The sequence below is a fragment of the Sardina pilchardus genome, chromosome 15 (assembly GCF_963854185.1).
Source record: "Sardina pilchardus chromosome 15, fSarPil1.1, whole genome shotgun sequence".
In the NCBI taxonomy this organism is placed as follows: domain Eukaryota; kingdom Metazoa; phylum Chordata; class Actinopteri; order Clupeiformes; family Clupeidae; genus Sardina; species Sardina pilchardus.
Genome location: NC_085008.1, coordinates 31,709,617 through 31,737,366, shown reverse-complemented (window position 1 = coordinate 31,737,366; position 27,750 = coordinate 31,709,617). Strand labels below are relative to the sequence as shown.

Below are 27,750 nucleotides of genomic sequence, written 5' to 3'. Positions count from 1 at the left end.
GTGTATTAAAAAATAACCCAAACAGTTAAACAACAAAGGACTTAGTGAAATTGACAAGAAACACTATTTTTTATTTTCACAGTTACAATTTTTGACATGGGAATAAAGTCAGACTCAAGGCACCAAAACAGGCCTGACCAAGACTTCCGACAGATCTATTTATAATGTTAGTTATTAAAAACAAAAATAGTGTTTATACATATAAACATACATATTAAATGACAGCTTGTCTAAAAGTCCTAATTTGTATACTACCATTTCCTTTTTTGAAGTTCGTAATATACATAACAAATTTTACCTTATGAAAGTTTATCTTCCCAGGTTCTAGTCAAATGAAGAAACTGACATAAGAAGGACTCCATCCTGAACGGTTCACAATACTTTGTTTGTGTAGGAACAAGTACACAAGGCACAAGTGACAACCCTACCACTCACAAGCTACTGTTGGCATCGGTAAATAAGGTGCACGCCTTCCTCTGAAGGAGGCTGGTGAGATTCAAAACTGATGTGGCAACGAGGGAGTGTCATAAACGCTACTTTTTGAAATTATGGACACAAAATCATCTAACACAATGTTCTTCGCATGAAGTGGAGAAATCAAGATATGTTTCTGGACCCACATTTGAATGTTGTCTTTTTTACGTCATATTTTGAAATGAAAGACACATGGATCTATACAACATGGAGACATGATTCATACAGAGGTTGAATAAAAAAGTTCTCTGTGACAAGAGATAGATTTTGTTTGTTTCGATCACATTAAATCGAGTCATCAATATTATGGAACACAATTTTTCTGTATAGTTTAAAAATGCAGGGGGAAAATACCATCTCAGTTGGTGTCAGGGAAGAGTTCATAACCCCTGGGTAAGACAAAAAAAATAATAAAGAAAAAAAAAAACTAAACAAAAAAAAAAACTAAATAAAGAGTTCATAAGGCCACCAGAGTTCCAACCCCTGTAGATTGGGGCTTAAGTTTTTGGTCTTGGAGACAGCGTGGCTTCAAGGGCTTGGCTGCTTGATGGCACGTCAGCAAAAGAAAGGGGTGGGGGGCACAACAAGAAGGAGCTTCTGACATCACATCAGGAACGAATGGGTAGGGGACCCTCTCATCTGAAAGGTTAGCGGTTGTTCTTCATGGCATCCTTGGCTGCTAAGATAAGTGGCGTGAGGCTAGATAGAGGCTTGGCCAGCTTCAGGAAGGGGTGCTGCAGTAGGAAAAAAGGGGGGGGAATGTTAACACACCTATATGCACTCAAAGTAGGTATTGCAAGTGCACAGACTGAAACAGAGTGTTAATGTTTGATGGTAGCTTGCTTGAAAGTTCATGTGCAGGATAACAGTTTCTAACAACCAATGTGGGTATCTTTCTATTTGTAGAAAGGAGCTAACGGCTAGGATAGGTTTTCTAGAGTAACAGGAACATGTCCTCCTCATTCTATTTTGATTTATTGTGAGGAGACTGTGCTTCTAATATGCGAGAAAAACAAATGACCAGACACTTAAATATACAGTACCAAATATCTACAGTGTACTGAATCAGTTTAATCATATCCAGGTGAGACATCACAAATTCAATACCATAACGTGACTGGTAACTCTGCTAACAACCTCACCTGCAACAGCTCTTTTCCTCCTCCCCGTTTCTCCACGTCCATCTCCAGACAACGGCTCAGGAAGTCACGGAAAACCGGTGACAGCTTCTCTGGACTCTGAAGCTCCGGGGTGCCATTTGTGGCAATTAAATAGAGTGCCTGAGAGAGTGCAAAAGAGGGCAATAGGAGCAGTGAAAGATAGACAGACACAAACACACAGAGAGGAGACACGGGTAAGTAATGAGGAGACCGACAGAGAGACTGGGAGCAGGGAGCAGGCTTCTGCACACTATGAATACATGTTCTGTACACACCCTGAGCGGGTTCTCATTGAGGTATGGTGGTTCGCCTTCCACCATCTCTATGGCCATGATACCCAGGGACCAGATGTCCACTTTGGGCCCGTAAGCCTTCCGGGTCACGACCTCAGGGGCCATCCAGTAGGGCGTGCCCACCATGGTGCTGCGCTTGCTCTGCTCCGGAGTGATCTGGGCACAGAACCCAAAATCGGCTAAAAGTGGAAGACAGAGAGAGGAGAGGAGAGGGGAAATATATCATAAGGACAATTACAAATCAGAAAAAGCCAACTATTAATATGACCGCAGCGCAGTCATTTTGTGTCAATGATTCCCAGGATACTGAAAGACTGGGCTGCACGAAACTTGGTGGGCACTGTAGCCCCACAAGGATGACACGGAACTGTCGATTTTCGCTCTGATCCATCTTCTCCCTGCCGCACCAGGGCCGCCGAAATGTGGGTAGGGCGGACACAGTTTTCGTGAATATCTAGAGAACTGTAGGGCCTATGAGGACCGACTGTTTTTGCATGTTGGTCTCAAGGAGCCAGCTCAACCAAGCCACTCAGCCCCTTCAGCCACTACCTAGTTACACCCTCTGAATGCTGAGTTTCATAGGGCCATACATAAATGAATGAATGTACATCAAACAGGATGAAGATGGTGGAGCAAAGGGTTGTTGTACACCCCACCCACACGCACAGACACAGACAAACACACATCAATGCGGTATATCTAATTAGTCTGATTATAGACAGATGATTTTACCACTATTACAGCATTTTTTAATACAGAAGTTCTGCAAGATTCAACAAGTTAAATGTAAGAATTTTAAGACCATTAAGAAAAACATTTATGACTACTTGTGTTGAGGTATTAGTAGATTAATTAGAGTGCATGAAAATGCACTCTACTGTTATCCGACATCTTCTTATTATTTTTCCTCTAACGTTTTTGTGCGCGCAATTCAGCTTCAACCGTTTAACGTAGAAACTTCATTCAAACTGCGCTGCGTAGGTCTTACTTAGGTGACTTCAGCTATGTATTTTTCAACTTTGTAACTTTTATACTTTTTGAACTATTAAATAAAAACTATTAAAATTCCCCCCATAGACTTAACATTGCGATTATGACATCATAGTAGGGCAATTAGAATCTTATGCCAGGTGGCCAGCCCCACCTGCAGCAGCTCTGTCTCTCTCAGCCTAAGCATACAATCTCTCTGTGAAGACTACATATCCTGTAAACTGTTTCCTCTGTCCACAACTGTTTCAAAATAAAAGTCCTCACTGCAATAATACACTATTAAATCATGTAACCATTGAAACTACTCAACTATTTAACTGTTCAACCATTCAAACTGTCAGTTATCATCAACTATGCCTCCAGTCAACTATATGAAACCTCCATGTACCTAGCAACCAACATAGCAACCATTAAAATTAAGCGTTTATGACCGTTTCCATAGCAACCAACATGATTTTACTACAGTAACTTCTTTATTCCTGATAGTGGCCACCATAGATACCCTATCAACAAATGTTTCAAAATAAAAGTCCTCACTAGCAAGTTAGCTAGTTAGCATGGTTAGCATTTTTAGCATAACTGCTAGAAATGATTAGCCAAGTTAGCTAATTAACCTGGTTAGCATTGTTAGCATAGTTAACATTGTTAGCATAGTTAGCATAATTAGCATTGTTAGCATAGTTAGCATTTTTAGCATAACTGTTAGAAATGATTAGCTAAGTTAGCTAATCAACCTGGTTAGCATTGTTAGCATAGTTAGCATTTTTAGCATAACTGTTAGAAATCATTAGTTCAGTTAGAACTGTAATGTTTTAGCTTTAAACTGTCTACCTTCACACTATCAGCTTTCTTTAAACTATGCAACCATCATGTTTACCCTAGCTACACCTTAGTAACTATATCTACTAGGGCCGGGACTTTAGCGCGTTAATTACGATTAATTAATTACACAAACATTAATGCATTAAAAAAAATTGACGCATTTTAATCGTATGCCTATTTATTTTTGCACCGCGGAACGTTTCTCACTGGATGAGTTTCAGACGGACCGATTATACTGGAGCACCAAGTGACGTGCATGAGTTCGGTTCAGACAAAACAAACCACAGTGGCACAGTGAACATGAACAAAGAAGCTGATGTGACCGCGTTGGTTGGCCCCGTGGATGGGAAATGTTGTTACAAAAAACGAACGGATGGAAGCGTAGATAAGAGCATGGTTGTGTGCAACCTATGCAACAAGGACGTATCACCGCAGGTATCACCTCAGTGCAAAACATAAAGCAGCTAGCTGCTAGCGTGGACAAAGTATTGTGATACTCCAGACACTTGAGGGAAACCTCTGAGCTTTATTTATTAAACAAATAGCAACCAAGTTGCTGTTACAGCCACAACTCACGCTTATAACAGTAATCCACCGCACCTAATTCCATGTCCAACTTTCATAGACCTAAAAGAAACTTCACACTCAGAACCGCATGCAAGCACACATGCACACACGTAAACTCCGCCCCCCAGTTCCCCTTAAAGGGACACAACAATTTCATGAACTCAACTCAAGGTAACAGGTGACACAATTAACAGGATATCACAGTATTATAGTTTACAGAAGGTCTACCTATCTATATGCTACATGAATTTCTGAAAATGTACTATTTCTAAATATGGTATTGCTACACTTTATGGCAAAAATTGCCCTGGTCTGTTGGACTTATTAATAAACAATATTTTTGTTGCTTAAGCTTAGGCCTATGTATTCAGTCATTATCCAATAGTAGGCTATACTAAAAATCCATGTGAAAAAAAAATACTTCTCACTGTTCTCAGGTCATATATTTATATACAATTAAAATGCGATTAATTTCGATTAATTAATTACAAAGCCTCTAATTAATTAGATTAATTTTTTTAATCGAGTCCCAGCCCTAATATCTACATTATCTACTGTATCTATACATTGTTGCATTTTCATGCACTCGTAATTTCCCTGGAATTACATTCTCTAGTTATTCTCTGCAAGCCTACCGTCTTAATTTAAAATGTCAATTCAGGGTTATACCATGTGTAAGTACAGCAAAAACCAGACACTGAGGAACAACAAACCTAGTTAGGGCTAATGAAGGATATGGCAAATGTAAAAAGAAAAGTTGTGTAAGGATGAATGAAAATTACAAAAGGAGTGCAGACGGTTTAGAAAGCTTGATTCTCATGACTTCTGTAACATGTTGTCACAACTCGATCAATGAAAACATGGCAGCGTTTTAATTGGAGGGGACTACTTTTTAACATTAAGTTTAAGTTTTGACATCTACGATACATCAATGACATCAATTAAAATGTGTCAACACACAAGTCACCAAAACAAATGCAAATCCATTGATTGTGTTTAAGTCAGTTATTTGTTTAGCCTGGCTGACAAACTAATGAGTTAGCAAGGCACTACTAGCCTGCCAGTGGTGAATCCAACAGGGAAATACAGGCTTAAGACAGTCTTGCGGTCTTAGGTAGCATCTGCAATGCAGTTGAATCGAATGTATGAATGGTCATGTGATCTACCCTTCAGGTGTGATCTACCCTTCAGGTGTGCCCCCCCCCCCCCCACACACACACACACTGTGTAAGTGTCCCGTGCGGACAAGGCAGTGATCACGTTTTAAAACAGAAAAGGGATAGGGTGGATGTAGCCCAAGTCTCACTCTTTTATCAGTGTATGCTTTCAATTATTTTTACTCACTGAGTTTAACCGAGCCGTCCATCCCCAATAGGACGTTGTCACTTTTGATGTCTCGATGGATGACCTGGTTGGCATGCAGGAACTCCAATGCTTGTAAACACTACGAAAATAGAGTGAAAAGAGAGAGAGAAGAAAATGAGTCATTGGCAGGTCTATAGAGAGAACTGATGCACCAGTCAGTTTATGAGACAACACCACTAAAGGTTCAACAAAGATCTTGATCTAACTGTTGCAATACTTTGCAATTGTATATGATCATGGAACAATGAAGATAACATATGAAGAACAATGTAGATTATATTATACAGTATAGAATCACACAATGAGCATGATCAAACTGAAATAAAACATTTCATCACATAGTTACTGTGAATGAGAGTAAAATAAACATCTATTCTGATAAAGACTAAAAAGGAACAGACACCAGTTATGCAACACGATCAGGCTGCAACATCACCTCTCGACAAACAGCTGCAATCTGAGCCTCATCCATACACGTCTCTGTCACAACATCTGTGAGAGATCCACCGGCCAGATACTCCATCACCACAAAGAGCTCCTCGCCTACCAAAAAGCTATACGGCAAATGTCAGAAATCAAATCCATAAACCAATGGTTAAGAAAGACACTTACTGATACAACTCACAACCCTGTTCACAAACTTTGAAATGCTGATTGTGATATAGAACTGAACTCTCATAAGAACAGTTAATGAGCGATGTAGGAATAGCAAAGACTAAATATTCTTTCATACACTGTAGGTGAGATCAACAGGCATCTAGCAATGGCTTTACCTGTCTACGAAGTTGACAATATTCGGGTTTTTCAGCTCCTTCATCACCAGGATCTCATTGATGATGAGCTCCTTTTTGGGCTGTTTCTGGAGGTTAATCTGTTTAATGGCCACCTTGAGATCAAAGAGAAGACAATGAACAGGACATTGAGGACTCCGCCTCTTCCTCTTCAGACCGAGAAAAGGGAGGCCTAAAATCCATTCATGCCTCGCATGGCCACACACACTACACAATGTTGTTTCTGTTGTTGTTGTTTCTGTTTCTGAAATTGACAGCTGTTATGGGACTGGTCGATCCATAACATAACGTCCCCCCCCCCCCATATTATGTGAAGCTCACACTGAAAGCAAATCACTCATTATACTGTATGTGTGGAGGTTTCTTTTTATATATATATTTTAAAAAGGCATCAGTCAAAGCATCTCTTTTCTCGCAAGTTAAACTTAGTTGCGTTGTGCTTAGTTGTAAGAATGTGCTAGGAATAAATAGAGGCACAAGACAAAAAACAGACAAACAGTGATTGCACCTCAATAGGATTGCTAAGACTATAAATAAGTGTTGCAAATGGCAACAATGATTAGCTCAAAAACTTAATTAACTTTAGATGTTTTACAAAAAATAGTTTTGAGAGTAGGGGAGAGAAAAGATGGGCAAAAAGACGAAAAAAGATTATGCGCCTTTACTTTACTAGGCTTTGCAAGATAGGAACAAGAGGAAAATAGTTTTTAAAATGGCTGGTTAAAATGTAGCCTGATGCACTCTTGTGAGTTATGTGAAGAATGCGAAAGTGAGCCCATAAAGGCGGCTGTTAAAACTGAAGAATGCACCTGCAATCGAAACTACCTTCAACCTATGAACCTATACAGCAAACAAATGGTAGCCTGATGTGCGACCTGCGGATGTCTGCTACAGTTATTGAAGGAGCGGTCATGTAGATTTCAAATGACACATTTAAAGCTTTTTTTTTTTTTTTAAGTGGTGTCTATTACTGTTGGTTCAGTGGTAGGCTAATTTTTGTCCCTTGCTTTTTGCGAGAGCAAGGTAAAAGGACATTCTATTTGTTTGTCCCCCCTCCTACCCCTATTTGAGAACCACTGGTCAAGATCATGTTCACTTCCTCATGATATTCCTCCCTTATAGCGCTGTGCAATTGATTGATTAATTGTGAATATGGCTTTCAACAATTATGAAAGCAACACAATCAAAATAATGATTATTTTGCTAAAATAATTTTCATAATAATATTCTCCTTTAGTTTTGAGATGTCATGCACACTCCCCCTTTGTATGTATTTTTTTTCTCTTGGATTATATACAAAATTTAATTTGATTGAAAATGGAAGACAGTTCCAGAACAACTAAGTAATTATGTTTAATAATCGTGATCTCAATCTCTTGAACAAAACAATTGCGATAATGATAATCAAGCAGCCCTACTCCCTTACCTCCTGTCCAGTTGCAACATCTATGGCAGTGTACACTGTTCCTGAAGCTCTGAGGGGGGCGGAAGAAGGCAAAACTCACTGAATCTGTATAAATCTCTTTCATACTCAAATAAATATACATTTCTGCACATGCACACATTCACAAATACATTCACACTTACCCTTGCCCAATCTTTTCATAACGTGTATACTTCTTCTTGGGATCTCCAATACTAACTATGGTTCCTGGGCAGATAAATAAATAAATTTTGATTAAACATAAATTGATCATTGTGATGCTTTGGGGGACAGTGGCACATAATGTTGCCCACATAAAGGCCATAGAAACGGATGCCAGTCATACTCAGTTTGTCCATAATCTCTTCATCGGTCATCTTGCCCTTCTTCTTCTGTCGGTCAGCTGCCTTGGAGGCCGAGTCCCCGTCTGGAGCAGTCACAGGCGGGGGCAGGGGGTCTATCATGGAGGGTCGTGTATATACCTGTAAGGTATAGCACAATGATTAAAGAATGAAGTAATATGTACACAGAGTGCATGCAGTTAACGTTGAAGCTAATGAAACAAGATCCAGAGGATTGTTGTTTGAGAGCGGAAATGTGAGGAAGGTGACACTCACACTCTTGGTGTGTTCGGGGCGGGGTGCGACAATAGGCGGAGGTGCCTCATCATCATCTTCATCGTCATCGCCACCGTTATCAATGTCTTTGGTGTTTGTAGATGAAGGTTCTGTGCCTTTCTTGACAGGCTGTGGGATATTTTAGAACAAAACACGGAGAAGACAAATGCTGCAGAGTGAATAAACCACATACTACTGATGGGGTAAATCTCCAACTACAGTCATCACATAAAAAATAAAGATTCTTCAATAGTTCCAAACCTAGTACTTACAGACTGTGGGCCTGGGGGATAACCATCTTTTTCTGTGGACACATACAATACAGGACAGACAGATGAACCTCAATGACCACAGCAAGATACTGCATCTCTACAAGGACATGAGTGCACGCATTGAAATGTGAGAGGTATGCATCAACTTGTCTTAATTAAGGGAATAACATAGTTTAATATGAAAAAACGGTGAAGTGTTCTTTTAATGAAACCATGTATCCTTGAACTATGCGTAACTATGTTCACGTACGGTACTTCTTAAAGTGACAGGCACTCAATTAGACCTACACACCACCCCTGTAATATCATTAAAGACAAGAGTAATCAATATGAAGTATTCAAATTACTGAATATTTTAAGCTATAAGTAATTATGCAGATCCTAAAATGCTATAAATTCTTAACAAAATGTACATAAATTCTGAATTCAAAATATGAAATAGAAACAAGACAAGCAATTTTCTGTGTGTGTGGAGGGTTTGAGCAGAGACTAGGATTGCCACTGCTGTGAATGGTCTGTATCCTGCTTAAGGCAATAAGGTTTTCAAGGAAATGTCATAGTGCTCCTAAATGTTTTTCTGTGCTCCTAAATTTTTTCATTTAGGAGCACCTGTGCTCCTAGTGAAAATACTAAGTGTACAGCCCTGGGTAAGGACCAATAGTAGGTTCACTTTATGACATCAGGTGAAGCCAATTCCACTGATTACAGTGGAAGCTAAGTTGTTGCAGCAGACACTAGGCAAATGGAACGCTTAAAGCCTACCTTACATTGACAGACTTTGCAAAGATTTGGAAAAGATTTTTGAAAGACTACTGTCTCAGACCCTCTCACATCTAAAGACAATTCATTGAGTTTCTAGTCACAGGCCAGTCTCAGATTAGGATTTTGCAAAGACTGTGGGTCACTATTTACAAGACTGCTGCTAGATTCCTTCAAATTATTTCCATCGTGCACTAGGCTACACGTCATCATTAACAGGAACTCACATGATAGCCTACTCATATCAAAGTCATTTTTTCACGTTTCTGCAGCATTGTTTGATGTGTGACATCACTAACAGATATAGAGTTGTTCTGTCACGTAGAACAGCCGAATAATAAATTATAAGAAATGAAATAACAAATAATCATATAGGCTACAGCTGTCGCCTATTTTGCCCCTTCCTGTTTCATGTTCGCGCAAGGTTACTATTGGTTTTTAATGTTCACGTCACTATTTGCATGAGCCACGACTGAAAAGACTTCCGATAATATCAAACATGTTTGATATTGTCGTAACGGCAAAACTAGAAAAAGACTGCCTCCGACGGACTTAAAACCGCTGAGAACCCCAATTTTGGAAATTTAGTCGCCGACTGTTAAAACAGGCCAAAATCGTACAATGTAAGCCAGCCTTTAGTAACACGCCCGGTGTCGCCTCCCTGTAAGACTACTGTTGATTACCTACTCCAACTATGAGCACTTTAATCAATAATTGCCATAGCAGACAGATACTGTAGATACACAGAAAACCATCTCCTTTCATAGCACGACTTACAACTAGTCTTGCTGGTCCTAGACTTACTGCTCGACTATAACTGACACTTGACTGTTTAAAAACAGCACTCACTGATGCACTTATTGTTATTGCACCCTACCTTTAGAAAGAAAAAAAATCCTAGAATTGTTATGAGAATTGCTTTAAAAAGCTTTAACTGTTGTAAATGTCACTATTGTACAACATGTCTTACCATGTTGTAAGTCGCTTTGGGTAAAAATAATGTAAATGTAATGTAAAAAAAAAAAAAAAAAAACACACCTGATGAGAAACTGAGGTACTTCTGACGGCCGTTGCCAGTAGAATCGTAGAACTTCAGAACGTCAAGTACAGCTTGAGGATTCTTCTTCTGCTCTGACTTGGTGATATTAGATGTCTGCAGGAGCCGCGCCCACTGCTCTGGCATGCCCTATGGACAACAAGCAGCCAGTCCGTTTAAAACAAGTGGTTAGTGATGGTACATCTCAGTTTGCATCTGTCAACTACCCTCTCACAAAGAGACTTCAGAAATGTGCAGGTTACATAAAACTAAAGCAAATCCAGTTCAAAATGGTATTCGCAGGATTTACCTCTGCGAAGAAAACAATTCTGAAAAACTGGTTTACTCCCAATATGTGTATGAAATCATTCTGGATCCATAGCCTTGTCAAAATTGTAAACCTTGAACATACAACTGCACGACTCAATAAGGCACGCAAATCCAGTTCAAAATGGTATTCGCAGGATTTACCTCTGCGAAGAAAACAATTCTGAAAAACTGGTTTACTCCCAATATGTGTATGAAATCATTCTGGATCCATAGCCTTGTCAAAATTGTAAACCTTGAACATACAACTGCACGACTCAATAAGGCACGCACGACCAGCGACTGTACAAGCTTGGAACTCTTTCTCATCTAGGATAATCTCTTGGACCAGGGACAACAGCTAAGGCGATCATTGTCATGAACTCTACCTGCAAAACATGTTTGTGTTGCTTTATGTCTTGTCTTACCAATGTGATGTTTTAATTTCTCTCTTTTTAATCATATATTGTTTTCTTTCTCAATTCAGCAGTCACAGATGATTTTGGATATGTCTGTAACCCCCACCCCCCGTCCATTTGAAAAACAATAAAAATGTTGATCGCAAAAAAAAGAAATGTGCAGGTTGATGACAAAAGTCAGCATATGACGAAGTGAACCCATACTCACTGTAAACTCTCCTGTGACTGCATCAAAACCGACATGGATTGTGTGTTCAAAATCAGACGGTGGGGAAATCTCCGGCCGCTCCTTGTCTCTGTCTTTTCTTCTGCCCACTGCAAATCACCCAAGTAAAATAGATTTTACTGTAACCTTTTTCTGCATAGATAACCTATGAAACCTTCATCTTAGGAAGACCCCGAGAGAATGGACAGAAGTCACAATAGCCTAGGTGCACAAAAGGCTCTTCCTGAACACACATTTATTTCCGGTGGAAATTAAACTGTTGTAACGGCATCTTCTGTTACATTATGCTCGTTAAATCTTCCACTCTGACACTGAATATCTTGTTCAACTAATAATAACAATTTCAGCACATATTTAAATATTTCTTTATCGTAACGTGCTGATTCTCAGGTGCAGCATCCAACCGGGTCCGTGTAGACACTGCATTACCAATAGCGGCTCAAACACACCTGGCTCCATCGGAAACACACGAGCGTACAGAGAGCCTTTCCTGCACGTAGCCTATTACAGAGTGAAACTGTATATCATGTACAGCGGATATCACTGCCAAATTACTCTACGGTTTATAAAACAACAGCAAATACAACCCTAGCTCTTCTGTCTCCCACAGAAAATGAATCTACAAGGAGCAGGAGGAGAAAGTGAAAAGTGAGGAGGTCACCTTTCTCCCCGCTGGAAAAGATGGAGATGATCTTGTTGCGTTTCCTCTCCTCTGGCACAGAGGGCAGGGGCTTGGAGCTGTGATTGGCTGAGAGTGTGTGATCTTTCCCACTGCTGCCGAAACTGGTGCTACTCATCCTTACTGGAGGGGCGGGGGGTTTGTCCTCGTGATCCCCGTTGTCACACATGACCACAGAGAGTGAGTGAGTGAAGAGAGAGACCACAAGAGAGACAGAAAACGAGGAAATGAGGAGAAAGGAGAGGAAAATTGAAGAAGAGTGAGAAATGTGCAGAAGCAAGAGAGATGCAGTGACAGGTGAAGGAGAGAGGGTGAAAAAAGTGGAGGAGGAGTTCAAAGTACAAGATGGGGAATGGCACTGCAGACAAACAAAAATACATCCTGTGATTTAGAAAGACTTATCTGTGAGCATAAGGTTTTCTTCTTTGCACCACACTTTTAACACGAATTCTACACATTAAATTATCAATAGTTTTAACTAAAAATGACACTCACACCATAAAATATCTCCACACAAAACATCTGGTGGTATAACTACACATAATCAGCAAGCGTTTCTTTTCAATATCACCATGCCTAATACAAGTACAACAATAGAAGGAAAATAACTAGACGTTACAGGTGGGTTACGGCATTAACACAACAAGTGAGCTGTGGTATCCACTTCCTATCCTATGGAAAGAAAACAACTTAAATCGCCAAAGGTAAAAATGAATGAAGAAAATGGTCCTCAATTGTGGGAGTAACGTTGCTAGCAAGCTGTGTTTACATCAAGAGCGAGCACAACCAATTTGTCTTGGAACGTCATCTACCTAGCTCAAGCCAAAGCGAAATTGACAAAGTCATGTGTGAAGAGTCCTCAACTGTGGGAATAACATTAACGTTGCCAGCAAGCTGTTTACAGCAGTAGCGAGCACACAACCAATTTGTCTTAGAACGTCTAATACCTAGCACAAGCATTGTGTAGGTTTGCAAGGTAGCTTAATTCAAAATATTTCAGTCATGCCTCGAAGATGTTTTTTTTTATTTCAAATGAGACATTTTGCATTAAAGCGACGAGTTACAAAGCAGCGCTCAAACAAATCAAATTCCTCATTCAACGTGTAAGGATATGCTACCTTACGGTATAGTAAGATTAGCAACCTAGCAAAAGTCAACTTCTCCAAAATGACTAGCTCCAATTTGTATTCACTTAAAGTTAACGTTTACGTATCCTGAACACTGATGTTTGCCAGGTCTGCATATTTATGCTAGCTAGCTAAGGGAAACTTTGCTATTAGCTGGGCAAACTCGATGATTTCATTTATCATGAATAGCAATACGTAGCAAGCTGAAAAAGAAAAGATGCCGATTCGAAAGATAGGCTGACTACTTAACTTAAATTACTCGGATGCATAAGCTGCGGGGAATGCTCTTACACACTTGATTCATAAACGTTGTCTGCTCAAGGGAGGAAAGGAAAAAACCTGTCCATTGTACCGCTAACTCTGGCTAAACACCTACCTAGCAAGCTAGCTATCTTGCTGGCTAAACTTTCTCTAAACTTAACATAAGCTTCAAAGCTCGCTAACTGATCAGGCTCAGAAACCTCCAATATAAAAACAGTTACGATTTATGTTAAGCCTCTGAAATGTAACCACACAACTGAATATTAAGAGAACACTTACCAAAGTGTATTCCTAAAAGCGGCTATGTATACAGTGGCTTTGAATCTTCAGTCATACAGGACAAGAAGAGGAGGGGGATACGCGACCTGGATGAACCTAGCATCTAGCTAATCTCACGCCTACTTCTGGGTCACATTTCCTTGACATGTCAAAATAAAAGCATGCTTAAGTACTAGTAAAACAGAAAATAGTAGCCTATTTTAATTACTTATATTTCCAATCCACATAGGTTGGATGTAACTTAATTTGGCAGATGAAAGACAATGCTAATGCAAATAATTATATTACTTCTCAGAAATGTTGGATTAAATGTATTAGGTGATTTTGAAATGAAAATGAAAAACAACAAGAGTCAAGCACCATCCCTTGATAGTGTCTTTACTGAAACAATGTTAATTCATTCCACATTTATTCCAAAATAACATAAAATTCATCACTTTGTAAACAGTTTATGGACATGACCAGAGAGAGGTCAGAGAAAACTTGAATATGCCATGTTTCCAGATGGTTGCTGTGAGAATAAGGTTACACAGAATTGCAACACACAGAGTTCCACCACAAACAAGGAATAGCAGAGACTTGTCACCAACAGGTAAGTCCATAAACAATGAGTGTGGCACCTACATAGAGAAAAGAAAATAATTAGTATGTGTCATGTTGCCTGCTAAGGGGTTTCAGAGTATTGTTGTGTCATCGTTCTTTAATTGAAACCTAGACTGCTGATGTTGGAGAGCCCACATTCAGAACACTGACACTTCTGAATTCATGTTACATCAGCCTACAAGTACCTTGTGAATATGGCTACACATGCAAGGTTAACCATGTTAGTAACAGAGATACAGTACAGGCCAAAAGTTTGGACACACCTTCTCATTCGGACACCCCTTCTTTATTTTCATACTATATGACTATGAAAATTGTAGATTCATACCGAAGGCATTAGAATTATGAATTAACACATGTGGAATTATATACTTAACAAAAAAGTGTGAAACAACTGAAAATATGTCTTATATTTTAGGTTCTTCAAAGTAGCCACCTTTTGCTTTTAATACTGCTTCACACACTCTTGGCATTCTCTTGATGAGCTTCAAGAGGCACCTGAAATGGTCTTCCAACAGTCTTCAAGGAGTTCCCAGAGATGCTTAGCACTTGTTGGCCCTTTTGCCTTAACTCTGCAGTCCACACGGTGGTTGGAACCAAAGGTCTCCGATTTTGACTCATCAGACCAAAGCACAGATTTCCACTGGTCTAATGTCCATTCCTTGCGTTCTTTAGCCCAAACAAGTCTCTTCTGCTTGTTGCCTGTCCTTAGCAGTGGTTTCCTAGCGGCTATTCTACCATGAAGGCCTGATTCAGGCAGTCTCGTCTTAACAGTTGTTCTAGATATGTGTCTGCTGCTAGAACTGTGTGGCATTGACCTGGTCTCTAATCTGAGCTGCTATTAACGTGCGATTTCTGAGGCTGGTGACTCGGATGAACTTATCCTCCGCAGCAGAGGTGACTCTTGGTCTTCCTTTCCTGGGACGGCCAGTTTCTCTGTAGCGCTTGATGGTTTTTGCGACTGCACTTGGGGACACTTTCAAAGTTTTCCCAATTTTTTGGACTTACTGGCCTTCATTTCTTAAAGTAATGATGGCCACTCGTTTTTCTTTACTTAGCTGCTTTTTTTCTTGCCATAATACAAATTCTAACCGTCTATTCAGTAGGACTATCAGCTGTGTATCACCCCTGACTTCTGCACAACACAACTGATTCCCAACCCCATTTATAAGGCAATAAATCACACTTATTAAACCTGACAGGGCACACATGTGAAGTGAAAACCATTTCAGGTGACTACCTCTTGAAGCTCATCCAGAGAATGCAGAGTGTGTGCAAAGCAGTAATCAGAGCAAAGGTGGCTACTTTGAAGAAACTAGAATATAAGGCATATTTTCAGTTGTTTTACACTTTTTTGTTTTCCACATGTGTTAATTCATAGTTTGATGCCTTCAGTGTGAGTCTACAATGTCAATAGTCATGAAAATAAAGGAAACTCATTGAATGAGAAGGTGTGTCCAAACTTTTGGCCTGTACTGTATGTGAAAACTGTATGTCTCCCTTACCTTCAAATTTTCAATCTCGATCCATGAACAAATGCTTATATTGTGTACTGAACAAGGACCATACACTATCTTGTGAGGGAGATTGGAAAAGGGTAGTGTACCTAACAGTGAAGAGAAGAAGTTAGAGTTGTCACCTACATTTTCCATAACAAACACATCCTGGTGCAACTGATCAGCAGTCTTAAGAGGCATGCGCAGAGATGCTGTTAGCTCAAACGTACGCCCCAGCTGAGAAAGCAATCAAGTGCAGCTTTGGCAGGATTTGACTAATTTACTAAACTATAATGTATTTACTATTTATCTTTTAATTTTACTACACACAATAATACAATACACGGCAGTAATACAGTAGTACAATATCATACACTTTATCACTTACTTTCAAATATGTGGCCTTATAACATCTACAATTGATCAAATTTGCTGCTATTACAGAAATAATTGAAGACAATGAAGGCAGTTAGTGGTTTCACATTTCAAACCAGAGGCAGCATCCAACTAGTAAATGGTTTCCTACCAAACATGGGATTCACAGCTCACTTAGGATAACAGCATCTGTTTAGTGAGGTAATGTTATGAGGATGTACAGCAACCTCAGCATTAGACCCTTACCCATTTAGACTTACCATGCTCACAGGTGTCTGACTTAAGAAGCAGTTTGGTATTCTTTATCTCCACCTTCACACGTGTTCCTGGGCCAGAAGGCCTGTGATAACGCCCATGAATAGGCACTGTTGCAGTGAGATGCCCTGGAGTTGTAGGATCTAGCTGAGGATAGATGAAGGCAGTAAAACCAGACGACTCATAGGCTGGTGCCTCTAGATCCACCTCTGAGTCAAGTAGCACCTGGTGTATGGAATGACATGTTTATTTAATTCTTACATTTGTATATTATGTATGCATTTGTTGATCATATTTAACTTACTGTCTAATTCACTCAGTCATCCATAACATTTTAAATGACATGCCATTTTGAATTCAAAAAACATATAAGGAAACAAAGGAAATGTCATACATGCAAGCCTGCATCTTTCCTCAAGGTTTGCAACTGGTAAAAATCCATGTACACCCCACTGGATATATTCTGAACCAGAAGAGCCTTGAGATCCTCTGGTAAAGGAGAACCAAACTGGACAGTGTATATAAGATCTCTGAAAATCAATGTAGGAAAGTAGAATGTTATGACTCACCGGCCTAATTAGCCTATATCATCTAGAGAAAATCTAAACGTAATCGAATACCTATGAAAACCACTTTTTGTCAGGTTCACGGCCACTTTCACGGAATCCAGCCACTGTGGCGTTAAAAAGAAGCCACAGCCATCGCTACCTACAGAAACAAATAGGCCTAATTAGATGATGGGCCGCTATACTCTTTGGTTGAGCCTAGCTCGTAAAATAGGGATATTCCTTCATTTTACCTTTCTCTGGCTGCGCCACGCTCAACCCATGCCCAACCCATAGGAAAAAGACACAACTGAGCAAAATGATGTCCATGAACTTATTTGATGAATCGGTCCCCTTAAATGTTTCCTTCTGTCTGTTGGTGGGTTAACCAAGTTGCAGAACGAGTATTTCCATGTTAGAAGACCAAGGCGGCAAATATTGTCTTCCTGTTGAATTTGATAGAAACAAGAGACTAGTAGGCCTACTTTATTTTTCAACTCTGTAAATGTAGACGACTAGGCTACAATAACAGGTTCCTTACAGTTGTCAACATTTCATCACAGAGCCAGTTAAAGAAACATTTGACAGCCGAGTTCCGTCCGTTCCGTGGAGCTTCGTCTTCTTCTTCTTCTTATCATAGCAGTTGCCCGTTAGCTATAATGGTGAATTAGTTACCGCCACCCACTGGACTGGAGTGCCAGATCAAGCTATTTAAATTACATCAGACTGGTCAGAGCCCGCAGATTTCTAGGCTACTGTAGACTGGCTCTGGTATGGGTTTCTTTCAATTGGGCTAACTCTGTCTTCTTCAAAAAAGTAAATAAAGAAAGATTTAATATTATATAGCCTACAAAAAAATGGAATATGTCATGTGTGTTCCATCTTATGGAACTTTGGTTCCATAAATTCCTCAATCACATTCACATTAACATCTCTAGATTATGCAGTAAAATCCCCACCAGATAGCCTAACTTCCCTTTCCAAATTTCTTGTAATGGCCTTATTCCCAATTGCTATGGATTATAATAGTTTGATAACACATTGCCCTCATATATACCATTACAACAATATTGTTATACACTCCTCTAAGGTGCGGTAAACCCATTCCAGATGGTCCAACACTGCAGCCCGTCTGGTCTTCAGTCAACCAAATCAATCAATATCACTAATGGTTGCATACAAAGTGCTGGGTCTGCACCCACTTACTTAAGTGCGTAAGTCATCGAATGAATAGTTTAATGCCATTATATTGCTACAAGTTGCTTTGGATAAACATGTCTGCCAACTGAATAAATGTACGTAATCCTATTCCACAACATTCCCCTTCTTAATCCTATTTCTCTATTCTGAAATTCCCTTTGAAAGTTCCTATGCCAGTTTCTCCGTCCCTTTTTACTGCTGTGTATCCCTTGATCCATAATTGGGGTTTCACATGAACTTTCAACATATTTCTAAAATTTGTCACCATTTGCAACTAAACTTCACTTAAATTCCACTGAAGATCCAGCCCAACCACTGATCTTTTATCAGAGAATGTCTACCTTGGATGTCAGTGAGCCCAACCCATAGACAGCCCAACCAACCCAGTAAAGGCCAAACCATAGACTAAAAGATAACCTGAAGTTGCTTTGGTGGTTGGGCCCTTGGGCCGGGTTGGGCTCATAGGTTGGGCTCATAGGTTGGGCTCATAGGTTGGGCTCATAGGTTGGGCTCTGGTGGCCGTGCTTCTTCTTCTTCTGTGAGGTTTTTGGCAGTTTACAATCTAGTGTATTACCGCCATCTAGGATTGGGGTGCAATCAAACTGATTTTATATCAAGACACAAAATAAGTAAAAGAAAAAACAACACAAAACAACACATTCTAATCTTATCATCTAATTGTGTCTCTTTGATAAACACTATTAAAGCATGGGTGATATTTTCTGACCTGGGCTCACCTTATAAAGTGTCCTAAAAGGACGTGGTCTACATCCTCTCTGACTCCACAAATCTCACAATTCCCAGATGGATGTTTATTTATCATTTCTAAGCTGCTGTTTAAACAAGTATGACCTATCCTCATTCTGGAAAACCAAACCAACTCCTGTCTGTTTGCATAATTAGATTTATTGCTTGCTACATGTTTGTATAAGTGTCTTCCTCTCTCCTCCTTATCACATTCAGCCTGCCACATAATGTTAACCTTGTCCTTAATGAGTACCTTTATCTCAGATTTGCTAAGAGGAATATTTAATTGGATCTCTTCTTCTTTGGTTGCCTCTTTTGCCAGCTTATCAGCTTTCTCATTCCCATCAACTCCTTTGTGGGCAGGAACCCACACAAACTGAACTGCTAATCCCTGTTGGTTGATTGAAAATATGATACCATTAACTTCATTCAATAAATCCTGTTGGCATGCTGATTCTCCATTTTGAATGGATGTGAGAGATCTGAACAACATCTAACTGCTTTAGGTGGCCTTACCTCTTCAATCCACTGCAATGCAACAATTATTGCAGTCATTTCAGCTGCAAATATAGATCAATTATTAGATGTTCTCTTTTTAATAGATACATTATACTCAGGGATGTAAGCTGCAATACCTGTTTTGCCCTCTGAATCTTTAGATGCATCTGTAGGCCTATATATTTGTGTTTTGTCATAGAACATACTTTCTAAATATTGCTCTACATTCTGATAGACTCCTCCGGATTTAGCTATCTCTCTGGTTTCCATGTTCACTATAGGGGAGCAAAACAACCCAGGTGGAGTTGTTACCAGGGGTACAGTTTTGCTATAAGTGATGGTGTCTATTTTCAGTTGATTTAGTTTGTTACCATCCCAGCCAAAATGACAAATCGGGGACCTACCATATTCCCAGCACTCTTTAAGAACTTTTTTAGTATGTGTGATGCATCATGTCCATTCAGATTAGTCCAGTAAGCCATACTCAATTTAAGACGTCTGAGGTTTAAGGGCATTTCTCCTGTTTCTACTTGTAATGCTGGTATGGGAGAGGTTCTAAATGCACCACAACATATCCTGAGGCTTTTAGCCTGTATCCTATTTAGATCATTGAGAACTGTCTTAAGAGGCTGAGAGATACACAATACACCCATAGTCTAAAGCTGATTTTATCAGTGCAATATACATTCTCCGAAGAGACACCCCTGAAGCTCCCCAGTTGTAGGCTACCCTGACAAACATTTCAAAACTTTGATGCCCTTCTTATGTAGGCCTATACTTTTTTCTGAATGTGTTCCTTAAATGTTAACTTGACATTAAACCACACTCCCAGGTAGCCTACCTAATAACACTGACTTGCTTTAAAGACTGGTTATATAGCTTCAGTTCTAGTGTGGGATTTACTGTTTTTTCTTTGAAAAACAAATTAATTGAGTCTTCTCCTCCACAGACAAATGAAAACCCCACTCTCACGTGCCGATTTTTCTACCTGGCATGCTGCCACTTGGTGGCCGTGCTTCCCATAGGCAAAGAGGGCTGCCCTTATTAATGCCAGAACAAGCAACAGAGATTTCTGCAGGTAAAATACTAAACTTAACTGTAAGGAAGAAAGCATAGGCCTAGACTTATTTGTTTAGGTCCTTATGATAAGCCGTTTTTGAATCGCAAAAAAAAGAAAAAAAGAATAGGCCTTTAGTGCTCGCGAAAATATCAGGCAACACATTACGTTCCTATACAAACAGCCCTGCACCAGCCTGCACCTCAAACGAACGCATGAAAAAGGGGTACATTTCAATTTAGGTGCCTAGTTTATTTTTACTCTTTTAGATGTATGATACGTCAGATACGGTGAGCTTTGCATAAGCGAGTGGTAGGCTTTTCAGTCATGTTCGCTCATAATCTTCAGGTTATTCAAACGAACAGTGATTTCATACAATAATGGACATAACGTTCCTCAGCTTACGTTCCTGTTAGACTAGTTAGCTTCACATTAGCATACTGGTGGCAATGCCTTTCGTGGCTAAACGATGTGGAGTGAATTTTAGCCCACCTTCTGTCGTGGTTATCTATGAAGACAAGAGTACTAGCAAGATGAGAAAACGCGTTATTCCGGTGAGGAATTTCTCACAGTTTTCAGGTAAGAGACTATCCAGTAGCCTGTCACAACTGCAATTAGCATGGCTATTAATGTACCCCTGTCTTCGATTTAACCAGAGCCCGTCTCTGCCCCTTATTAGACATTCTCTGATTTAATAATAACGTTTGGTCATTGCCAGTGCCTGTGTTTTCTGTCTTCTCATTGAATTGACCAAAGATGTTCTCATTCTTGAATTTCCCCTTGGGGATCAATAAAGTATCCATCTATCTATCTATCTATCTATCTATCTATCTATCTATCTATCTATCTATCTATCTATCTATCTTTCATTATGGAGCGGTCTGTCTTTCCCCATAACTGTAGATTGCAGCAAGGCTGCAGAACGGTTGAAACATAACCCTCGTCACAGGGATTACCTGGAGAGTATATCCGTGAGCCAACTAGAGAAGCTTCATGTACGCCTGCGTGAACACATGCGGGGGCTAACTCCAGAACAAAGTTTGGCTGGTTTGCAAAATGAAGATCCTTACGAGGAGGACCTCAATAAGCTAAGCGACGAGGATCTTGCTCACAGGAAAGCTCAAATGGACAAGGTCTTTGAACGCAACAGAAAGCAGAGGGGAGACCCAGACTTTGTTTATGATCTCGAGGTGGAGTTTCCAGAGATTGAGAGTCAGGGAGCCTGCAGCTGGGATGATGAATCAGATGATGGCTTTTAGCCATGCGTGAAATGTGAGTTTTCATCTTACTAAGGAAGTTATTTCATTGAGTTGCCTTGCATATATTGGAGAATGCATTGTTATTTCATTATTTTTTTGGAAATGGATTCTTCAATTTAACAAGTGTATAATGATATAATAATAATAATAATAAAAAAATAAAAAAATAATAATAATAAAGTCTGTCAGCTCTGCGACAAAGGAATTGTATTGAATCATACTCAGGTTATGTATAAAATAAAACTACAAATATCAAATACTGGTAAATATTTATTATTTATTGACATTTTATATGAAACACTGATATACAAAAATGTTCACTCCTCCTCTAGGAACAGTGTTCTTTTTGAAATAAGGATACTTGTATATTCACAGTCAAGTGATAAGAATATGCCCCATGAGAAATACAAAAAGTACCCATTTCAGTAGGAGAAATACAGAGTGGACAGCAGTGGAATTATCTTTGGGCAAAATGATCAATCACTTGCCATTAAATTTGCATTCTCCTGATGATTGTCTCCAATGATGACTGGCAAAATAAATAACTTTACAATTCAATTTCCTCTTTGTATAGCACAAGGTAGCTGCAAGTGTCATTGTATTTTCCAAATGCAGGAAAACATTAACATTAGACAGAATGTGCCACTAGAATACATACAGTTCTCTAAATACACACTAAAGCTTATTTATAGTTCACATGGTATTGGTCTTGGAAAACATTTAGGCCTAAACTGGCAAAGTGGAATACACAAGTAGTTATAGGGCTATCATTTAACCTGACTGGGTTTAAGATATAACCAACAAACAAAAACAAAAATAATAACAGCAGTAAATGTCATAAGCTAATACAATGGCCAGATTAAACTTTGGTATGCTTTTGGTTTTGTGCTCTCTCACCTGCCAATAGTAGAAACGTGTGTCAATTATTCTCATGCTTTGCTTTCACATCTTGTGTAGGATTAAAGCATTTTCCACAGGTCCATTTAAAACAAATATCATTTGATACTAGTTCATCTTTTCCATTTCACTTAACAGCAGTGCATTACAAGCAGTGCAGTACAAAAGTGCATTCAGATCAATTTGTTCTGGTAATATTACAGCAGTTCTGCCTGGGACTCCTCCCTTTGTGGTACATTCAAAAGGCAGAGTTAGTTAAAATAGGTGTTTATCAGGGCTTGTTGGTTTGGTGCCCACCTGGACGGAGTTGGAATATATGCCTTTGCTTTTGTTGCTTTACAACATAATTACAGACGAGTGCAAGAGCCATGGAAATTCATGGAATATTTTCAAAGTCTATATAATTAAGCCCAAGACTACAAGTGTTTGTCTTCCCATGTCATGAAAAACAAGAATCAACTGAAAGTAAAGTTTAAGTCCAATCCTAATATCGAGGCATGGATGAAGAAGGATGCAATAATGTTGGCTAAAGTCCCCCATAGACAAATACTTTCAAGTACTTCAAAAAATAAGTCTTTTGACCACATTCTAAGAGAAACATGGTCATGATTTAATGGAGACCTTTGTATATATATATATCTATATGTATATATTACACTATTTTTCTACATAAACAAAAATACATATATTATATAAAAGTAATCTTTTAGCCTCCGAAACATACATTTCATTTTTTCTTCCGGTCCTGGGTGCAACGGGGACAAAACCTGAAAGATTGGAGTATGAATGAGTGTTGATCAAAAACTTTTCATAATAGTGAGTAATGTTTATATTATTACAGTGTCAGGCTTACCATTTCCCTTTGGGTTTTGTAGTAAGGTCAACACAGGCAAAGTGGAACCATTCAATGGGACACTGATAAATCAGAACCATAAGCATAGACATAAGCCTGATTAAGATGGTTGCTTACTATGCTTAGTACATACATGTATTTCAGAACAGTACGAGTCAAGACTTTGCACTAACTTTGCCTTTTCTTAAAGACACCTTGACTAACAGGTAAATGGCAAAAGACAGAGCAAAACACTACAAAACATGAAATATCTCTCTGCCGCTATGAAAACAATGTCTGATAAATAGTAGAGTTAGCAAACTCACGTCGGGATTGTCACAGCCAATCATTTCTCCATATGAGACTTGGTGGCATAAACAATACGTTGGCTCATTAGGATCAACTGGCATATCCAAGACGTCCGATGGCTGAACTGACAACAGTGAGTCACTAAATTCAGGACTGAAGGCAGAGAAAAAACAAAAGGGGGCAAATACAAGTATTAGTACCCATTTATGCAGCAACCATGTTATTGTAGTGGACGACAAAACCTTATTCTCCTTAAGTGCTTTCACGCATGTATTTGGATATTTGGAGTGGCTACTAATGCAAACATATAAAAACAACCCAAGCCAGTCCTGTTTTTGGCTGTTTAGGTCTGTAAACATGTGATTCATCGAGCCATTCAGATTTGCTGGCTAAAGTGACATCATGTCGGCCAGCTTGTTAAATACTGTTAGACCACCCCAATTTGATCTATCTTGACCAAAGTAAACTTAGCTTTTTCCTGCAAGATCAGGTTTTTGATATGGTCTTGTGCATTTCCACGTTTCACAATTGGCCAGCGTCATCCCATCCCCGAGAACCCTCACAGATCTGAGCTGAAAGCCTAGTTTTACAAATTTATCACATAACTGCTATCGTAGGATCACACCGAGTTGAGGCTTTGTGTAGCCTCGATATCTCAAGATTGCCTAGATATGTCTAACTTGCTTCGTAGGATACACCAAGGGTTGAAAAGGGTGTTGTGGTGCTTTTGTTTTGGAATTTCGACCGGAGTATGTAGTATATTAAATTAGCAGTTTCTGAAATACTCAGACAGCCTGTCTGGCACCAACAAGCAAGCCACATGCAAAGTCACTCATCACTTCCCTTTTCTGATGCTTGAGTCATTTATACATGCCTTAATGCATTTAGATACTGTCAAGTGATTGGCTGAATAGATATTGGTGTTAATAACCAGTTGAACATGTGTACCTAATAAAGTGGCCAGTGAATATGTAATTCTAGTTCTTTCTACATTTTGGTCCTTGTCTATCTGTTGTGAATTACATACAATTGAAAAGATACTATTGTAAATTCATTCGCTACAATTCAAAGGATACTATAGTATGTTCATTTGCTACACTTGAAACTGGGATACAGATCATTAGTCATGCTCTAATTATCATACCAATAGAATAGGTATCCAAGGATAAGGGGGGACATGAGATTGGACATGTTGATGTTGCCACTGTACTTCATGGGTTCTTCAACTGAACAGACTTTTTGTTTTCATAGGGCACAGGCTTACCTGTTTTTAATTTTTTTCTTTCTTGGTGAGTCCTCATCCGACCCTTTCCTTCCTCTTCCTCTTGGGCCTCTCTTCTCTTTCAGTCCTCTTCCACCCTCTGGCAGGATGATGAGACAAATTAAAAACCAAAACTGTGATATACAATATTTCAGCAAACAACTTATTCCCCATCAAACTCACTCTTTAGCGCCCGACTATCTGGACTCTCATAGCCACTGACATCCAGCTTCTCTTTCAGCTCATTTTCAAATCGTGCTAGGTCTGCGTCAAGCCTTCGGATGTGTTTGTCCACCTGAAAGGAACAGATGTAAACAGTCTGATCATATACCTGAGTAACTAACTTTCTTTTTTATGACTATTTACAAGGCAACATAATTTGGCAGATATCAAATTACGATTATGTTGAAATTCATATTATGTAAGAAATGTGTACATAAAAACAAATCCACAATAAAGTAATGACCATAAACCTATCCCAAGGACATGAACAACAGGAAAGGACAACACTTGCCATTTCATATGTCTGCATGGCAAGTTGTACTTTGTCGTCACTGTACTCTTTGCATTTGCTGTAGGCATTTTGAATCTTCTGTAGGTGCTCCACTCTCTGTTCAGAAGCCAGACTCCGGACATTTGCAATATACTCTTCAGCTAGCTTGTCAATCTCCCCCTTTTTCTCTGTCAAGGTGTAAAGAGCCACAAAAGATTCAATAAAGTAGACCTGGTGGCTTATAACTTAAGTCCTCACAACTGCAATGACTCATAACCAATGAGGTTTCCTGATGGTATGTAATATCTTGGCATCTTACCTTCAGTTCTACTATCTAGTTCCCTCATTAATGTGAAGTTTCTTTGGAGTTCACATGGCAGGTTTTCAATACCTGGGGGAATGAAAATGCATGTAGTGATGGGTAGCCTATTGGGCAAGTCCAATACCAGGTTGTAACAGGTGGTCACGCCCAAAACAATAACAACATTACTACGTTTACAGTATTACAGTATGGACTGTAAAATTGTAACCATCAGTATCTATTTTTGATTGTGTCCCGCTACATTGTTTACAGGACGGGTTATGTCGGACGACACCATCGTCTGTTGTGACGCACTTTCAAACAACAGATCCCGCCCTCCACTCTGTTAAAGGTTTCTCGACCAGAAAAGAAAGCTTCGCCTCGGAGCTGTCTGATAGTGTTAAATGCCAAGCTTACCAATTCAACAGTTATCGGCTCTTTTGAACAACATACTCTTCAAAAGATTAAGAGCAAAAGTCAGTGTACCGTTAACGTTAAGTCCACTTTACACCCATACACGGCCAAATGTAATATTTAAGAATATTGCCTAGGCTAACATAACGTTACATATTCAGCTAACGCTAATAAACACTGTTACTATGTAACTCATCATTGGGGGAACCGCCACCAATATTGGCTAGTTGACGCTCATATATAAGTGTCTCTGATGAAAGCTCGTCTAATTTAACTTTACCATGATGTGACCTGTGCCATCACAGCTCTTTAATGGCTAACTGCTTCTTTCCCTCCAAGAGCACAGCCGCAGCCATAACAGCAAAGCTAGCCAGGTTAGCCGCGCACAGTTTCCTGATTAAAAACACCTAACGTTAGCATGGCCGTCTGAAAAATATAGGCACATTTGACAAGCTATAGCTTATAAGCTAACTTGACAGTACGACAACGAAAGTATGTCTTTCGCCACTGCCAAAAACACACACCCAACTTGGCTTGTTCTCAGGAAAAGTTAAGAAATACAACTGTTGGACTCAAAGCGGACACCAGCAGTTTAATGTCAAATCCTTATATTTTCTAATTTTATGCGTAGAACGTTTGTTTTGTAGCTAATGTTACCTAGCCGTCCATGATGGCCCGCTAACTCTTGCTGGGCTGCTAGCAAGGAAATTACTGAACTACCAGCCCGATGTCCAAGGCACCAGAAAACAGTAGCGAAATAGATTCATCTTTTTACTCACTATCAAGGTAATGTTCAAGGTATATTGCCGTCGCCATTTCAGCTGTTTCGGAGTGGTTAAAATATTGTTTCTCTACTCTCGAACAGCAACCGAATTGAAATTAATAATTCATGATGTCCTCCTTTACTATTGGATCAAAAACTACTTATTAGGGTAAGCTGCTCTGATTGGATAGCACGAGGGTTTGGTCTGGTTTGGCTCCTTTAAGAAACAATGCTTGAAACGGAGCAGTAAATCAAGGATCTTTGCGGCAAGGCTAGAAGTAGACTACACACAGCTCGTGCATTCTTGAAGATTCTTCATTTATTATGAAGCCTGCTGCCTGCCTGAGTCTGATGCCACCTGAAAGCTGCTGATGCTGCTTCTGTCATGCAGGTAGTGCTAAGGCAGTGTAGGGCAAAGGATGAAATATCTCTTAAACATGGAAAATATGTTTCTTTAATTTCATTATGACTTCCATTCCATCTCAAACTCCGCTGTCGCCTCTGACGAGCAGCTAGTGTGCACTTTAGTAGGCTAGTAGGCTATTCCCACTTTCGTAGGCATATGGGACGATTGGTCTT

At 39.4% G+C, this 27,750-nt stretch overlaps 4 protein-coding genes across 5 annotated transcripts; 1 reads left to right on the top strand and 3 right to left on the bottom strand.

Annotated features, from left to right (window-relative positions):
• Positions 1-50: 50 nt before the first annotated feature.
• Positions 51-13,983, bottom strand: pak2b (p21 protein (Cdc42/Rac)-activated kinase 2b). Of its 2 annotated transcripts, none has more exons than XM_062555512.1 (15): positions 13,867-13,983; positions 12,182-12,557; positions 11,503-11,609; positions 10,572-10,719; positions 8,775-8,806; positions 8,503-8,631; positions 8,232-8,367; positions 8,050-8,113; positions 7,889-7,937; positions 6,445-6,557; positions 6,108-6,225; positions 5,651-5,750; positions 1,910-2,106; positions 1,617-1,754; positions 51-1,208 (listed from the first exon to the last, which is right to left on the bottom strand). In XM_062555512.1, exons 2-15 carry the CDS (start codon positions 12,366-12,368, stop codon positions 1,122-1,124), a joined length of 1,605 nt encoding a protein of 534 aa, XP_062411496.1. In that variant the 5' UTR covers positions 12,369-12,557; positions 13,867-13,983; the 3' UTR covers positions 51-1,121. The 2 variants fall into 2 exon arrangements, with proteins under 2 accessions (XP_062411496.1, XP_062411497.1); XM_062555513.1 differs by having other exon boundaries at positions 12,182-12,322; positions 13,867-13,935.
• Positions 13,984-14,228: 245 nt separating this feature from the next.
• Positions 14,229-17,770, bottom strand: pigx (phosphatidylinositol glycan anchor biosynthesis, class X). Its single transcript, XM_062555515.1, has 7 exons — positions 17,682-17,770; positions 17,395-17,586; positions 17,216-17,303; positions 16,990-17,125; positions 16,601-16,820; positions 15,975-16,075; positions 14,229-14,486 (listed from the first exon to the last, which is right to left on the bottom strand). Exons 2-7 carry the CDS (start codon positions 17,468-17,470, stop codon positions 14,316-14,318), a joined length of 792 nt encoding a protein of 263 aa, XP_062411499.1. The 5' UTR covers positions 17,471-17,586; positions 17,682-17,770; the 3' UTR covers positions 14,229-14,315.
• Positions 17,771-20,839: 3,069 nt separating this feature from the next.
• On the top strand, positions 20,840-22,160 carry cep19 (centrosomal protein 19). The gene is made up of 2 exons (XM_062555519.1): positions 20,840-21,221; positions 21,546-22,160. The coding sequence occupies exons 1-2, from the start codon at positions 21,092-21,094 to the stop codon at positions 21,899-21,901; spliced, it is 486 nt and encodes a 161-aa protein (XP_062411503.1). The 5' UTR covers positions 20,840-21,091; the 3' UTR covers positions 21,902-22,160.
• ing5a (inhibitor of growth family, member 5a) lies at positions 22,159-27,320 on the bottom strand. The gene is made up of 8 exons (XM_062555516.1): positions 27,188-27,320; positions 26,013-26,084; positions 25,715-25,881; positions 25,384-25,495; positions 25,204-25,300; positions 23,957-24,092; positions 23,652-23,713; positions 22,159-23,565 (listed from the first exon to the last, which is right to left on the bottom strand). The coding sequence occupies exons 1-8, from the start codon at positions 27,222-27,224 to the stop codon at positions 23,526-23,528; spliced, it is 723 nt and encodes a 240-aa protein (XP_062411500.1). The 5' UTR covers positions 27,225-27,320; the 3' UTR covers positions 22,159-23,525.
• Between the last annotated feature and the right edge of the window lie 430 nt (positions 27,321-27,750).

Excerpts from the sequence above, each read along its gene's own strand:
- pak2b (XM_062555512.1), bottom strand. The coding sequence starts at position 12,368 with ATGTGTGACAACGGGGATCACGAGGACAAACCCCCCGCCCCTCCAGTA. Across the intron at positions 10,720-11,502 it reads CAGTCACAGGAGAGTTTACA|GGCATGCCAGAGCAGTGGGC; the intron begins GTGAGTATGGGT and ends TGTTGTCCATAG. Across the intron at positions 8,114-8,231 it reads AGAGATTATGGACAAACTGA|GAACCATAGTTAGTATTGGA; the intron begins GTATGACTGGCA and ends TTATCTGCCCAG.
- pigx (XM_062555515.1), bottom strand. The coding sequence starts at position 17,470 with ATGGACATCATTTTGCTCAGTTGTGTCTTTTTCCTATGGGTTGGGCAT. Across the intron at positions 17,304-17,394 it reads CGTGGCGCAGCCAGAGAAAG|GTAGCGATGGCTGTGGCTTC; the intron begins GTAAAATGAAGG and ends TTGTTTCTGTAG. Across the intron at positions 17,126-17,215 it reads ACAAAAAGTGGTTTTCATAG|AGATCTTATATACACTGTCC; the intron begins GTATTCGATTAC and ends ATTGATTTTCAG.
- cep19 (XM_062555519.1), top strand. The coding sequence starts at position 21,092 with ATGCCTTTCGTGGCTAAACGATGTGGAGTGAATTTTAGCCCACCTTCT. Across the intron at positions 21,222-21,545 it reads GAATTTCTCACAGTTTTCAG|ATTGCAGCAAGGCTGCAGAA; the intron begins GTAAGAGACTAT and ends CCATAACTGTAG.
- ing5a (XM_062555516.1), bottom strand. The coding sequence starts at position 27,224 with ATGGCGACGGCAATATACCTTGAACATTACCTTGATA. Across the intron at positions 25,882-26,012 it reads ACTAGATAGTAGAACTGAAG|AGAAAAAGGGGGAGATTGAC; the intron begins GTAAGATGCCAA and ends ACACCTTGACAG. Across the intron at positions 25,496-25,714 it reads CCATGCAGACATATGAAATG|GTGGACAAACACATCCGAAG; the intron begins GCAAGTGTTGTC and ends TGTTCCTTTCAG.